Genomic DNA, 14,893 nt, shown 5'->3' with positions numbered 1-14,893 from the left:
TCAAATAGTCCTCGGCCTGTTGTGGTGTCTGAAAAATGTGCTGGCGGCCCCTATGGTGAATCCGTAGCCTCGCAGGGTAGAGCATCGCGTACTGGATACTGCGGGTTTGGAGCTGTTTCTTCACCACAAGGAATTTTCGCCGAGCATCTTGTACCGCCTGGGTGAAATCCGGATAAAATGACAATATCGTATTTTCTAAACGCACCTCGCCTTTCTCTCTCGCCAGGCGTAGCAAGGCATCTCGGTCGTGGTAATTGAGGAATTTCATGATGATCGGACGCGGTGTCGCTCCCGGAGGGGGTTTGGGCGCCAGGGAGCGATGGGCACGCTCGATAACCAATTGCGCCGAGAAAGACTTGCGTCCGAATAGATCACTTAACAAGCGCTCCATGTAGTCTTCTAGTCGTCCGGTGTTGGTGGATTCCGCCAGGCCCAGCATGCGGACATTGTTTCTTCGGGAGCGCGCTTCCAACTCCTCGTTCTTGTCAGCTATGACCCGTAATAATTTGTCCATGTGTGCCATTTGCTTTTGATTAGAGGTAGGCCATCTTCTAGATCGGATACTCTTTGTTCAGCTTCTTTAAGGCGATCTTCGTGCCCATCCAATTTCGCCACTACATTATGTAGCCTGTGGTTCATTGAGTCAATTTTGGAGTCAATTGAGATGAGGCTTTGTTGCATGGTGACTAGGAGGGCTTTCCAGCTGTCCTCTCGTGTTTCGGGTGGATCATCGTCACTTTGGGATTTAGAGTTGGCGCCCGCTGCCTTGCGTCCATCGAACAGCAGTTTAGACTGTCTGGGTTCCGTTTTGCCCATCGTGGCTGGTCGGGCGGTGCGGGGCTGTGGTGAAGCAGGGGAGAGGGAGGCCCTCGCACTTCCACCCAGCTGTTTACGCAGTTCCAGTTTGAGAAAGTAGTGGGTAGGAGTACAACCAGGTTAAGTCACTTGGGTGGTCGTGGTCCAGCACCCTCTCAACTCTCGTGCAGGAGGGGGGGGACAGAGGGGAAGGGGGGATGGACGCCTGATTTATCCGCTCGCGCCCTCACCCTCCGATCAATGTGGTCAGTCCCAGTGTCACTCGCAGCCTCCTCGCTGAAGCGTTCTCCAGTAGTGCCAGCGACTATGTGAATATGCTCCCTACATGAGGATAGCCAGGGACATTACCGAGTAGCGCATTTCCAGTCCAGAATGGGTGCAGCAGGACGAGACCGGGCCAGCCCACGTCACCTCACGAATCTGATACGTCAGGGGGTACTGGGCTGTTGGTCCGAGCGGGGCCCGCGAGCTCACTCGTATGTCCTCTCCAAAATGGCGGCCACAAGGTATGTATGTCCCAGCGTTGCAGCGCGTGTCCCGGAAAAATAGGGCGGCCCAACGGGGCCGTGCTGTCCACCAACAGTGAGCTGGTCAGGAGATGGGGTCCGAAATAGCCTCAAGCAGGTACAGCATGGAGAAGTTCAGGGACCCGGGCAGTGCATGGTTGTGGAGGATGGCGGGCTAATCGTCTTCCACCACAGCGCCCCACGCCGTCCCCCCCAGTTTGGTGTCCGCTGCCCCCACCGCCCCCAGGTGACGACACAGCCAGCCCCCCACAGTTTTTAAGATGACCGAGGGTGTTGCTTCGGGCCTTCAGGTTCTACCCGCGCCATCAAAGAAGCCAGGAGAAATCGACGGGGGTAGGGGGGGAGGGCGGCAGTGTCTTACCATCAGGTGTCCAGCGCCACAGGGCAGGGGGGGGCCCGCACATCCAGCGAGGTGACGCCAAGCCCAAAGCTGAGATGTGCGAGCAGCGTCGGACCTGCGTCATGCGGCGGCCTACAGGGCCATGCAGCACCAGTCTCACATAGTTCCCCAGGCCGCCCGGCAGGCCAGCTGGTACAGCAACCTCCTCCCGCGGCAACTTCGTCCGCCGATTGCGGGCCCGTATCAACAGCCACCGGCCCAGGATATTCACAGAGGGAGCAGCTTGGTCTCCTAAACACTTCGGTGGTAGTAGAAGACTTAGTTAGAAAGCAGGATGGGGATTATGGCAATTTGTTTTCCCGGCAGGGCGAGAGCTCTACACCAGAGCAGCCATTCCGGTCTAGCGCCACCTAGCGCCCCCCAAACTGAATGTATTCTTCTTTAGGAAATCCAAGAGCAGAAATGTAACATATAATGGCTTAATGAACTAAATATTGACCGATTTAATCCTTAGCTAATGCAAAAACAACAATTGATGGACATGTTGCAGAACAATGTCATACATTTACCCCAGTACAAAGATCTGGGCCTAAAAAGCCATCGATTTTTTGGTCACCATACCATTCCACTTTGGAACAAGCCATATGCAAATCAGTCTTAACCCTGCACCCAATGGGAACCGTCCAGCCCGAACTGCCAAGCCAGGTCCTCCCTTGACTGGAAACAAGCATCCTAGGACCGGTTTCGGGCTTTCAGCCCTTATCAGCCAGGATAGCTTGACTCCAGTGGCATGGAGAGCTCGGAATCCACGTCTGGGCCTACCCGTCCCACTCGGGGTGACAGATGCAAAAACAACAATTGATGGACAGAATGCAGAACAATGTCGTACATTCACCCCAGTACAAAGATCTGGGCCTAAATCCATTGTTTTTTTGCTCACCATGTCATTCCAGTTCTTAGCTAAACATTCCTCCTTCACCTCTATCCTTCATTCGGCGGTACAATTTGTGTATGGAATTAGACAATTTTACCACATTGCTTCTGTTGTGAGAGAGCTATAGCTGTTTTCACTAGATGTCAAAATCAAATTGAAACCAGCTAGATTACCTACGCTCCATCTTTAAAATTTCTTGAGAAACAAACAACTTAGAACAAAAGACATTCTCTGACTAGAATCTAAAGGTCTAAAATCACACTCACAGCTCCCATACTTTTCTGAGCATCCCCGTTTTCTGAAACTCACTCCCAGTAGAAACGAGATGCCCAGATGACCTATTGACATTTTGCAAAAAACGGAACACTTTTCTATTCAACTAATTTATCAATTGCCAAGCAGAACACAGACCCTTTATCTTCTTCCATTTTTTCTTCTTCCATCTCAAATCTATCCAACACTCAGTATTCCAGATCACCTAATTGTCCCCGACTACCCCTCTGCCTCATTTCTGTCCTATATGTCATTCTGCACACCTCTCCATCAGACCTCTACTCTTCATTGTTATGCATCTTTCTTCCTCTCAACACTCTAGACTTCTGGCCCCACTAAACCAAACATCCATAATGCTGGCTTACTAAAGCCTCCGCTCTCCACTTTCACAACTCTGCTAAAATATGATCTTTTGGTACCTCTAATTTCCTCTTTCCACTCACTGTCCTCTCCTTATCTTGCTCTGTCCACCTCACTCACCACTTTCCCCACACTCCCCTTCCTGTTCTACGACAAATAGGCCCAGAAGGGTTTTACATGGATACTACCCAAATTTTCATTCTAAGGTAAAATGAGTTGCACAGTATGACTGTAGTGGACCCTCCCAGTGAATTTCCCTTCTCTGCCACTCAAGAGTTGCACAATATGACTGTAAAGGATCCTCTCAGTATTTGAAACATTCCCCCTTCCCGGTTCTCTGCCTAATGCCTTGTAACCTTGGCATCCTGGCTCCACAGCTGTTCCAATGGAAAGGGCGATGATACAACGTAGGAGAGTGCGGAAGAAAAAATTTAAATACATAAATTAATAAATGCTAAATCGTGCATCAGGATAAATTTGTTACTGTGTATATGCATGTCCAATTCAAAACTGTGACTTGTGAACTTAGTTGGAGAATAACAGAATCATATACATGGTTCTGGGTGGCAGGCTCTCGCTTCAAACCAAACCAATACCAGTGCTACAGTAAGGCACTTATAGGCAGCTGGCTTGTGCCCCGCCATAAATGGCAACCAGAGAAAGAGCTAAAGCAAAAAAGACTTAAAAAGGCTCTACTTAAAAAACTTCTACTTTGTGCAGTGATGTTACAATCCTTGATTAGGAGCTGGTCTAGCTGAGTAGCACATTAAAGAGCTGTGTTTTGAGCTTCTTTCTCAAGTAGAGAGAAGGACAAAGCCGGAAGTTTATCAGGACAATATTCGATATCCTGGGTGAATAACATGAAAAGGCGTTTTTCAGGATGTTTGCTTGTGCATTTCGAGATGGTGAATTTTTCAGCCAGGGATGAAGTGATGGTGGTTCCTTTAGATCATGGGTACTCACAAACTTTCTCTCGGGGGCCAAAATTAAAGTGTGGTTTGTGGCCGAGGGCCGCACCGGTGGGGGCGGGGTCATTGGGGGGCGGGGTCATTAGGGGTGGGGTTAGAGGGGTTAGTAGAGCGGGCGGAGAATCAGAGGGCGGGAATAACCAGAAGATTGGGCCAGTGGGCAGAGTCAGGTTTGGCCAAAAAGAGCAAAACATCCCAATGTTTAGTATTTGCTGGCATTTCATAGCCCAGTTACATCTTATTACGTTATATAATTCAACCAATGCAGTTTCTTAAATATCTCCAGCTAGCTGAAAGTACAAAGAAGGAAGCAAGCATTAGCAAAGCCAAAAGGTCTAGCCTTGGCAAGCTTGCAATGAATTGATAGCTTGCTGACGTCTTTGGCCCAGTCACTGAAAGTGCACAGGTGCACTTGCCTAAATTCTCAATGTGTTTACATTTTATAATCATGGCTAGTAACAGTGTTTTCAATATTGTAACACAGCAATAGCTCACTAATATTACTGCAAGTAATGTCTGTGACACCACTCCCATTTGTCATATGTGAGTTCCTGTTTTGATCTAACATTACTACAATGGCATGTGAGACAGGTGGGGAGAAAGAGAGATGATATCCCAGCCCTAACGGGCAATGAGTTCTGCGGGGCTTTTCGAATCTCCACTCTGGGTCTATTTTATAGCACTCAGTTGCTCTTTACAGTACCTGGATTCTTAGAGGATGTCATCAGGTAATCCACGTATGCTATCTAACCCCACCCCCTTTAAAAAAATGTGTTCAACAGAAAAGAAGGATTGGACTGGAACCAACAGAGCCAAGGTTCATGAGATGTTTCCCTCTTGGTTCCTTTGACTGGTCTGGCTGCATTTTCAATCACTTATTTGTTTAGGCCTGGAAGGGGGGGGAATCTCTTGATCCCAATGACCATCCTTTCACCTCACTAAAGACAGGTCAGCATCATCAGTGTTAATTGCAACCTTTATCGGAACGCTCTTTACAGCCCCAGTGCATGTGGGCAAAAAGTAAGAATTAATCTTGCACCGGCACAAGCCTGTCCCTCCATAGCATTGGTAGTATTGTACTGTAAATATATATATATATATATATATACACAGCACTTCATACCACTAACGAGGCACTGAAGTGCTCTGTGGATGGTGTGTATACCTCTTCATTGGCTTTTGCTTAGTGTGAAGCCTGTAGGTTTGTAGTGAGGCCCTTGGAGAATGTGTTCCGATGTGTGGTTTTACCAGACCTTTGATCTTGTTATGTTATTATATGTCAATGAGATTTGATGTGAAAGGTAGCAAATATAAGGCATTTATATGTTTGGTTGAAAGGGCGAGGATGTATGCTTTGACCTATATGGGGAGTATTTGGGGTTGTGTGTGATTGGCTGTTCATGTTGTGTCACATCACTCTTATAGCAGCACTTGTGCATTAAGTGGAGTAAAGGAGAGCGAGAGATAGCTTTTTTTTTAGGGAGTTTTATATAGCACAAACTCGACCCGAAGGTATCAGAGCGCTTTACACGAACACCAGTTGCCTCACAGAGGGACACATTCATTTTGTTAGGCACGGGAGATTAAGTAATTTGCCCAGAATCACAATATGTTGAGCTTCTCAGCCGAGACTCGAACCTGGTTGCTTAGCCTGGAGGTCGACAGCTCTAGCCGTTAGGCCACATCAGCTTGTTAGTATATCACACAATGCACAACTTAATCAGTTCTACACACTCATGTAATAACTATTTAACAAAGCCCCCTATCCAGATAAGTGTTTACGGGGGTGGCAAGGTCTCAGTCTATCAAATAGAAATGTAAAACATTTAAAGCGCATGGAAGGGGTGATTATACCGGACTGGAAACAGAAAGCTGGTCTGTAACATATTTTAATATCTCCTCCTGTGCGCCATACATGTGCTCTCCTGCCGTGGCCGGGTGCAACTCTCCCTAACATATTGCATATTTGGCTACTCGGATCAATTTCAATTACAAGTATCTCACTCTGGAATAACGTAAATAACAAATAACGTACCTTCGGATTTACAGGGGTAGTGAAAATAGAGGTTTCTTCCTCTTCTTTTGTCCAACCGTATTTCACACAGTAAATGACACCCCGAGTAACAATTACCAAAAGCAGTGGTGACAGCCTGTGTGTTACGGTAATTAATGTCCATTGAATGCGGCACACACGTCACCCGAGGTCTTTTCTATCTGTTGCATTTCTTCCTTTCTCGCCAGGCACGCTGCTAATACACATTACGCCCGGATCACCATAAGAATTCAACATCCATTGCTGGAGGAGTTGAATGAGTTTTTAAAGTCGGGGCCCAATGGTATTAACTGCGCACAGCTAGGGGCTCGGCTTCAGAAATGCGCGAACCAGCTGCAGCCCCGGAGAGATCACAAGGGGAGGGGGGCAGGGGGCGCAGCTTCAGAGGAGGACAGCGCGGCACCCCAGTCAGGACCAGGGTATGTAAACAACAAAGGTTTTCCAGGCGCCAGGTGCCGGGTGTGACGTCCCAGAGGCTAAGGCCAACCAGAGGCAAGCATAAGCAGAGAAGATGGTCGCAGGAGCAAACGCTGTGAATACGTATTGAATACGTATTCACAACGTGTGCGCCTGCGGCCATCTTCTCTGTTTAAACTTTACACGGGCTGGTATGGCAGCAAGGTCCGAGGGCCGCCAATTAAGGCCGAGCGGGGCGCCAGCGGCCCGCGGGCCGTACTATGAGTACCCCTGCTTTAGATTATTCTTCCAGTAGATTACTGGTTATGTATTTATGCAGCCCAATTTCACTCAAGGGCATTTTGGTACTTAGAAGATCAAACGAGTCAGCAAAAGAGATGGGATATAGGAGTCTTCAGGAACAAAGGATAAGCCTGGATCTCCAGCTGCATTCCAGACATTTGGACCCAGAACCAGAAAGGCCATAAGTGTGATGCGTATTTTTGATTCATGAGCCCTTCAAGAGTTAAAGTATCTTATATCATGCCTGATCTGTGATAGGCACGGTGTACCCTGCACTGTAAGCCCTCGCAGCAGTCAAAAGAACTGTTGTGCATTGTGCCTGTGAATAAAGTGCATGACTTAACAGCCAGCATCTGAGGACTACAGTAGGACGCCCTGGTTGTGCATGATTTTTAGTGAGATGTGAGGAAGTGACCTTCCTCCTCTCTAACCCCAATAAAAGTAGTAATTACACACTGCGGCCAGAATGATCGAAGCACAAAAATGATCCTCTGCCTTCAAAGACCTTTAATGGCTACAGGTTTATGACAAAATATAAATTGTCTTGCTTTACCCACAGGATACTAACCCTCAATAACCTATATAGCTACTCTCTAGAACCAAAAGGCCAGAAAACACCAAGAATCTGAAGAGTATCCAAAATCACAACCAAGAATCTAAAAGATGTAATGCCTGCACAGTAGCAGTCTCACAAACAATCTCCAGTCCAGTAACCACGAAATGGAACTCCTCACCAGTTGAGCTAATATGGTCTGAATCCTTATTGATCTTTCAGGGGAAATAAATAAAACTTTACTGTTCAACCTGTCTTCCCTAAAGCTATTTTTTCTCTCTCAATTTGTGCTTCTTCAGCTGCAGTACTCATTCCATTTCTCTGTGATTCCCTTTCACAGACTTTCTTTCTGTACTGTTTTTCCCTTTTCCTCCCATACGGTTTTCCCTTTTCCTCATCGCTTTCTCCAGTCTCACCTCCATTTCACACACTTCCACCCTTGACCCCACTTACATCCGGCACCTTTTCTAACAACACTCCTGTGTTGTACTTGTCCTGATCTTCTTTCAGTAAATGCATACAATTTGTATAGTTGGAGGTGGGGTCTGCTGGACTGCTGGCACTCATTTTTGAGGACTTTCAAAAAATACCAGGTGGAAAGAAAGAGGAAGGAGGTTGAAAGACAGAACACTTGTGGCAAAGAGAGAAAGCAAGGAGTAAGATACAGGGGCAGGAAGTGCCTAGTAGTGGTTGTAAGAGGCACAAGATGTAAGTGCGAATTGGCAGCCCTGGTATTCCGATCTCTGGACATTTTATAGCACCTAGTGCAATTTTTGAGCAAAACTTTGGGCTCCAGCATGTATGCTTTCACTAATTTAGCACTGGTCTTAACTTGTACACTTTGTAAATTTAATTTACAGTGATGAAGTAGGGTGATACTGTTGTATTCTCATATGTAATTACTGACAATGGCACACAACTTATTGTAATGGAAATTACTACTTACTTAAAATCTTGTGAGGTTGTACATGCAAGGACATCTCTCTATAACCCACAGAGAAATGGTATTGTGGAAAGGGCCAACCGCATGGTAAAGGGTATCATTCAGATGGCTGTTGCGAACAAAGGTGATGTGAGGGAGATGGTTAATGATCTTGTGTGGGCTTAACGTACAACTGAAAATACTGTTATGGGAAGGTTCCCTTTGTGGTCATGAGGGAGCATTGTGCGAGTACCAAATTAATTCCGGCATGGATGAAAAATCTTATGGGTTTAGCAATCTGGATTATGACAAAGTAGATCAAGAGAAAGTTTCAATGCATGATGGAACTATAAAACCCAATAATTTAGTAAAAGTCAAACCTGGTCGTGTGGGTGGTGGTTTCACTAAATTTCGTGGTCCATACAAAGTTAAAACTGTGCATAAAGGATATGTCACTTTGTACAATGGTGAAAATTGGAATCTGAGGATAGTTACTCTGTATAAGAAAAACAAAGATCATGGGAAGGATGGTGATTATGAGACTGTTAGCAATTTCAATCCTCATTTGTTCATGAGTGCTGAAGAAGTTGTTAGGAGATCGCTTAGCGATCACTCAAGGGATGGAGGTGATGGTTGTTTTAGAGATGTTACTAATAGATCTGTTTCACAAAGAACCCGATGTCCTCCCAGGTATCTCCAAGACTATGTATGTGGGGACTTTTAAGTTAATCTCACGTGTTATTATATCTCACATAGTAATATATTTGTTATCATTTAAATTTGTGTGTAAAAAGAGAGAGGATGTGTTGTATTCTCATATGTTTTATATTAATGTATCTTGTTCTTTTAATGTCACATTCCATTGTTAGTTTTGGCGTTGCTATGCTCCATGACATAGCTGTGTTCCTTGCCTGTCAGTTGTCTGCTGGCTGGAGAGGGAACACCAACGTTTTCTCTGGCGCTCCTAATAAAGTACTTATTTGATACTGAGCAAGTCTTCCACGCATCATTGACTACAACAGATACGTTTCACAGTCTTTTTTAATTTAAGGATTTTTGGGATTGGACATACAGTTCTCAGACTTCCATGCTAGGTTTCTGGAAAGAGCTATCTCATCTTCAAGTACCTTTGGCATATGGGGCAAATTAATACATGTAGTATTACCTCTGCATTTTTTGTGCCCATATTATAGTCACAAATCCATGTTTTGCACACTATAAGTGTAACTTTTAAGGAGCTAGACAGGACACGGGAGGAAACCTCAGAGACCGAGACCAAGGAGGAAGGAAGAAAGAGAGGGGCACAGGGAAACAGTCATCCTGCTCTTATGAGGTCAATTGACAACTCTGCTTTTGTGAAGGCAGAATCCTAGTTTATACAAAAATGTTGCTATTTCACAACCTTTTATTACTTTATCCCAAATATTTAGTGACCTGCCTAGTCTAAAGGTAGAAAATAACAGGTGAATGATGTACCTGAGCTGGTGGTAAAGTAAAAGACTGCAGACAGTGGCCCAGGAGACAGTAGGCGGAAACCTGTTTCAGTGGTCACAGCGCCCCTCTACCATGGTCTTTCTGAAATATCCTTCCAATCTTTTTTTGCCTGCCCGTCTACCCCCACAAACAAATCAAATGGGCAAGGGTTCAAGAAGCTGATGACATTCCCTCAAACTCTTCCCCACCGCTCTAGCAGATTGGAGCCTGACCTGGCAGCAGAAGGAGCAGTATAACTGAAACATAGTGGGTGGAAGGGACAGAGGTCAGTCTTTTGAGTAGGGAAACAAAACACATTTACGACGATGTAGGCAAATCCTTCTCTTAGACCGAATCAACCCTTAAGCTTCTTCACTGCACATGCACTTACTGAAGCTTCCTCACTGCATCTTCGTCCTGCTGCATGATCCGAGATTTCCCTCGCAGATGTACGGGGTATGTCAAGTCCACCACCTGCTCCCAGCTGAAAGAGGCCAAGGGGTGAGCAGTCAGATACAGACAATAACAATCTATCACCATCTCATGGGAGCTCCAGCTTGTAAGGAAGAGAAGGAGTTGTGACCCCCACACTGTTACAAATCCATATCCAACAAAACTATTGTTACACTCATCAGAGACCATTTTATGAATCAGTCTGGAAAACTATCTCCAGGACTCTTCAGATCCATTACCCTGCCTCACTAAACACGTGCATCCTGTAGAACAAGTTATCTGTGGGACGTCTTTTTGTCAACTTGGATAAGCACAAATGGATTCACCTGTAATCCTTGTTTTGAGGTTCTTTTGATGTAGACTCACATGCTGGGCACACTTCTAGTGTGTACCATGAGAGTATCTGAGGGTGCATAACAAATTTACCAGGATGAGTGAGCCTGAATAACATTTATCTTATGGTACATGTGGACATCGTCACATAGGAGGGGAACAAACCTCAGGTAGGAGCCAGTTTTTTACACAGCTGAAGTTAAAATGTAGGTGCTCGTCAGCAAAAATATGTATGTTAACAGTTTATTAATGTCTGGACTTTAGAGTGAAAGTTTCAATTCAGGGCCCTAGGGGAGCTAAATGGTGCACATGGTTGTGGAATGTATTGTGTTTTTTATGATCAGACTTTTTATAAACTGTAAAACATGCTTCAGTGTGAAATACATTTAACATTGGCACTCATCGGTCCACATATTTATGTTGCAGGTACTAATTTGAAGAGTGTTCGCTCTATAGGTAAAGAAAAGAGCAAGGTAGAGTACACCAAGAAAGTCACTCACAGTCAAAAGATCTATTAGTTCTTCTGCACAGTCCACTTGCGCGGTCAGCTGTTTAGCTCTGGAGGTTGCAGAAATCTATGTTGTGGGCCCTTGGAACCAATGTGTTGGGGTCACATCTACAGATGTAGGTTGGAGAACATGTAGAAGAAGTAGCACACTACTGAGAAAAAAACGCTTTCTGGGCAACTGCAAAGATTGGAAAGTCATGCAGTGCCACTGATGACTGGCCCATGGTGGGCAAAAATACATGGCCCATGAAACTGAACCCACATGTTCTCTTTTATTTAGAGGTGGACCTTATATACTTATGTGTCAGTCATGATAGGAGAGTGGTCTTTGTACCTTCTTCTCAAGTAGAGGAATTACGTACTTGCCGACTGGCTTGTAATCAATTCCAAAGAGAAGCTGCTGTCGCTGGATCTGGTCAGGGAGGTTCACAGGCACCAGACAGTCTCCACCTTCTGAACGTCGGCACCGGACTATCCATCCTTCCTCCAGGTCACAACCAGTCGCAAACTCTTTCAGTTGTCTCTGCAGATATGACAGTAGCACATGAGTGAATAAAGCGAGAGCTCAGTTCAGGCACTCACGAGAGTAAACAACAATGCAGTGCCCTGCATAAAGGTGTCTAGTACAACAGCATCGTTTAATTACTTATTTAAAGTAGCTATTATAGAACAGACCTAATGCTTTACATGTAACAGTGAACTCTGAGCAGAGATAGGAGAAACTAGGGACAGAGTCAGTCAGGGAAGTGAAGTCTGAAGAGATGAGCTTATAATCTTTTTTTAAATCAAGGAGGTTAGAATTTAGTTTTATGTGATACGGAATAGGGGTCCATAGTCCAGGAGCTAGTTGTACCTGTTTTGTAGTCTTGGTTTTCTTAGTTTTAGGTATTTCAAGAATTAGAATTTATCATGAGCAGTGCAAAGGTCATACTGCCTGTTCAGTGAGGTGGTCAAACCTCGTGGACAATACTACAGGGAACCTATGAATGCTTAAAGCCTGCAAGATCAACAGTGGGTGTACTGAGTGGACCCTTCATGTTAGTCTCCATTTACAGTTTCTTCGTGGATCCTTTACCACCCTGGCCATCATCAAGATTCTTCTAAGACGTCAAATGGCTACAGCACATAGATAAACCAAAATGAGTGTGCAAATACAAAGGGCTTTCATTCCACAAGAAAGCAACAGAGCCATGTTTGATATTCTACAAAATAAAACAGGGCATCCACCTTAACCAAAGTAATATGTTCAACTCCATTTGAATGGGTCAAAACTTAACCGAAATCCAGACACATCACCCTGGGCACCACCCATTCAAGTCATTAAAGAGAGGTGAAGATTGTGTTCAAGCATTATATGGAATCTACAGGCTTGATTAGGACCATTCCAACCTCATTCAAGAAATCCAGAGGGCACTCAAAGGAAATAAAAAGCACACAGGTTCGAACAGCCTGGTTCTGGTTTCTTGCCCATTCTTCGGAATGCAAACAGGAGACCGTTGAGGAGCCAAGTGCAGGAAAAGGAGTCAAACTTGTGATCCAAGAGGTGAGAAGCGACTTTGGTGAATCAACGCCCATGCCTAAATTTGACATTTCTGATCCACAAGGAAGAGCATGTGCAGGGACTGAATCATGGTAAGGAAGTAGCCGCAGAGTTAAATTGCCTAGAATTAGTTGCACTATTCTTTATCCTACCTATTTGTGCAAAGCAATGATGAAGCATGGAGCAGGATTGGCACTTAAAAGGGTGATGCTAGATGACAAAATTAAGAATTTATGATACATGCATGTTTATATATACAAACAGATAATGGAGGAGCCATTTGAGTTAGATTATTTTTGACAAAGAGGTCATGGTATGATAGAATGGAAGGAAGCTGGGCTCAAGAGCTACCATGTAACAAGTAGTCTGGACACCACAAGTGTTACTAGACACTATCATCACTATGCATCAGCCAAGGACTGACTGCGCTTGCGTCATCCTTCACACAACCTGGTTTGTTTCCACTGCACCTCTTCAAAGTTCGATCTGATCTTAGTCTTGGAACTGTGTACTGTGTACTTGAACTGATTAAGGCATAACTGGCTCACATAATGCAGGCATAACTGCCACAAACAATACAAGTATGACTGGTTCACTACCTCCACATAGGTGTTTCCCCAAGCTATTAGGCGCCAGGATGTTAAGTGCAAGCATTGCACTGGTTGTGTCTAAAGAATATGGTGGTGCTTGCAGGGTAGACATAAACATTTAGCAAATCGAAGCCAGGTGTCATACATTCCCAACACTCTCCTGTCCCTCCCCATTTCATGATGTATTGAGGCAGAGACAAAAATCATGGAAAGAAGCACAGACTAAGAGGGAGAAGAGAAGCACATACAAAGAGGGTGGAAATAACCAGAGACAAAGAGGGCGGAAAGAAGCACACACAATGAAGGTGTAAAGAAGCACAGACGAAAAGGGTGGGAAAAAGCACAGACGAAAAGGGTGGGAAGAAGCACAGACAAAGAGGGTGGAAATAACCAGAGACAAAGAGGGTGGAAAAAAGCACACACAATGAAGGTGTAAAGAAGCACAGACAAAGAGGGTGGAAAGAAGCACAGGCAATGAAGGTGGAAATACCCAGAGACAGACAGGGCGGAAAAAACACAGACAATGTAGGTGGAAAGAAGCACAGACAAAGAGGGTGGGAGGAAGCACAGACAAAGAGGGAAGAAAGAAACACAGACTTAGAGGGTAGCAAGTAGCCAAGTCAAAAAGGGTGGAAGGAAATGGGCAGAACCTATTTTGCTCTAATATATTGTGCTGGCTGCTGGTACTACCAGAATTGAGTGTGTGAGATGGATCTCAGAGGACAAATCAGCAAAGTCTGGAAGATTCAATCCCAATCTGGAGGCCTGCATTGTGTGGCACTAGTGCACCCCCATGTCCAAACCTGCATGCATCCACTTTTTCATGACTGCAGATCCTGGTCGTTACCATAGAATAGATACTTGGGTGCATTATCACATAAGGTATTGCCTCCTTACATTACAAGCCATTCAAAATAGAGCCTGGCAATAGATTGCCAAGTCCAAGTCACCTATCTTCCTTCGGACCACTCTGCCTCTCCTCATCCTTTCCACACTAGTATTTAAGGCTCAACTATCGTCTTTCTCCATTTTCATTATGTACCTCAGTGTCCACACCACCTGGTCCAGTATTAAAGCTTTACTGTCTACAGCTATGCACAATTGACTGTTCCTGCGATTACAACACTCTCCCGATTCGGATATGTTTATGGTAGGATAGGACTCTGCCTCCACTCAGTCAACAACAGGATGCCTGTATCACCTGTGGCAATGATTAATGGACTAGCAGCTCTGGAAAACTTGCAGGCTGGCTCCGAAATGTGATGATATAAAGCTAACCCTGCAATAAACTGTATGTGGTGCGCCCCGCGGAAGCGGGACACTGAATGTCACTAGTATGGAACATCAACGGTCCTGGTGAGCGGACATGGCTTGGCCACCCTTGTCCTTGCAACAGGGTAGACGGCAGGAAGAGGCCGTGCCCCCTGGGATAATTCCCTAAATTCTTTCAGATGGAATTATTAGGTTGGGGTAAAGGGAGGCAGGTGGGAAGGCAGTCACAACCTAATGAACAAGTTACTTACCTTCAGTAACGCTTTTTCTGGTACATAA

General features: G+C 45.2%; 1 protein-coding gene across 2 annotated transcripts in view; it reads right to left on the bottom strand.

Moving 5' to 3' along the window:
- Positions 1 to 14,893, bottom strand: part of LOC144801703 (E3 ubiquitin-protein ligase HECTD3-like) — a 507,926-nt gene that overhangs the window by 426,342 nt on the left and 66,691 nt on the right. For both annotated transcript variants that reach the window (XM_078671764.1, XM_078671765.1), the window contains exons 2-3: positions 11,575 to 11,735; positions 10,310 to 10,402 (exon numbers count right to left, since the gene is read on the bottom strand). In XM_078671764.1, the coding sequence (XP_078527890.1) occupies positions 10,310 to 10,402; positions 11,575 to 11,735 (254 nt within the window). The remainder of the gene's footprint in view (positions 1 to 10,309; positions 10,403 to 11,574; positions 11,736 to 14,893) is intronic.

This window comes from Lissotriton helveticus, chromosome 1_2 (genome assembly GCF_964261635.1).
Source record: "Lissotriton helveticus chromosome 1_2, aLisHel1.1, whole genome shotgun sequence".
Classification (NCBI taxonomy): Eukaryota; Metazoa; Chordata; class Amphibia; order Caudata; family Salamandridae; genus Lissotriton; species Lissotriton helveticus.
The sequence above is the reverse complement of the archived record's forward strand: the minus strand, read 5'-3'. Positions and strand labels throughout refer to the sequence as shown.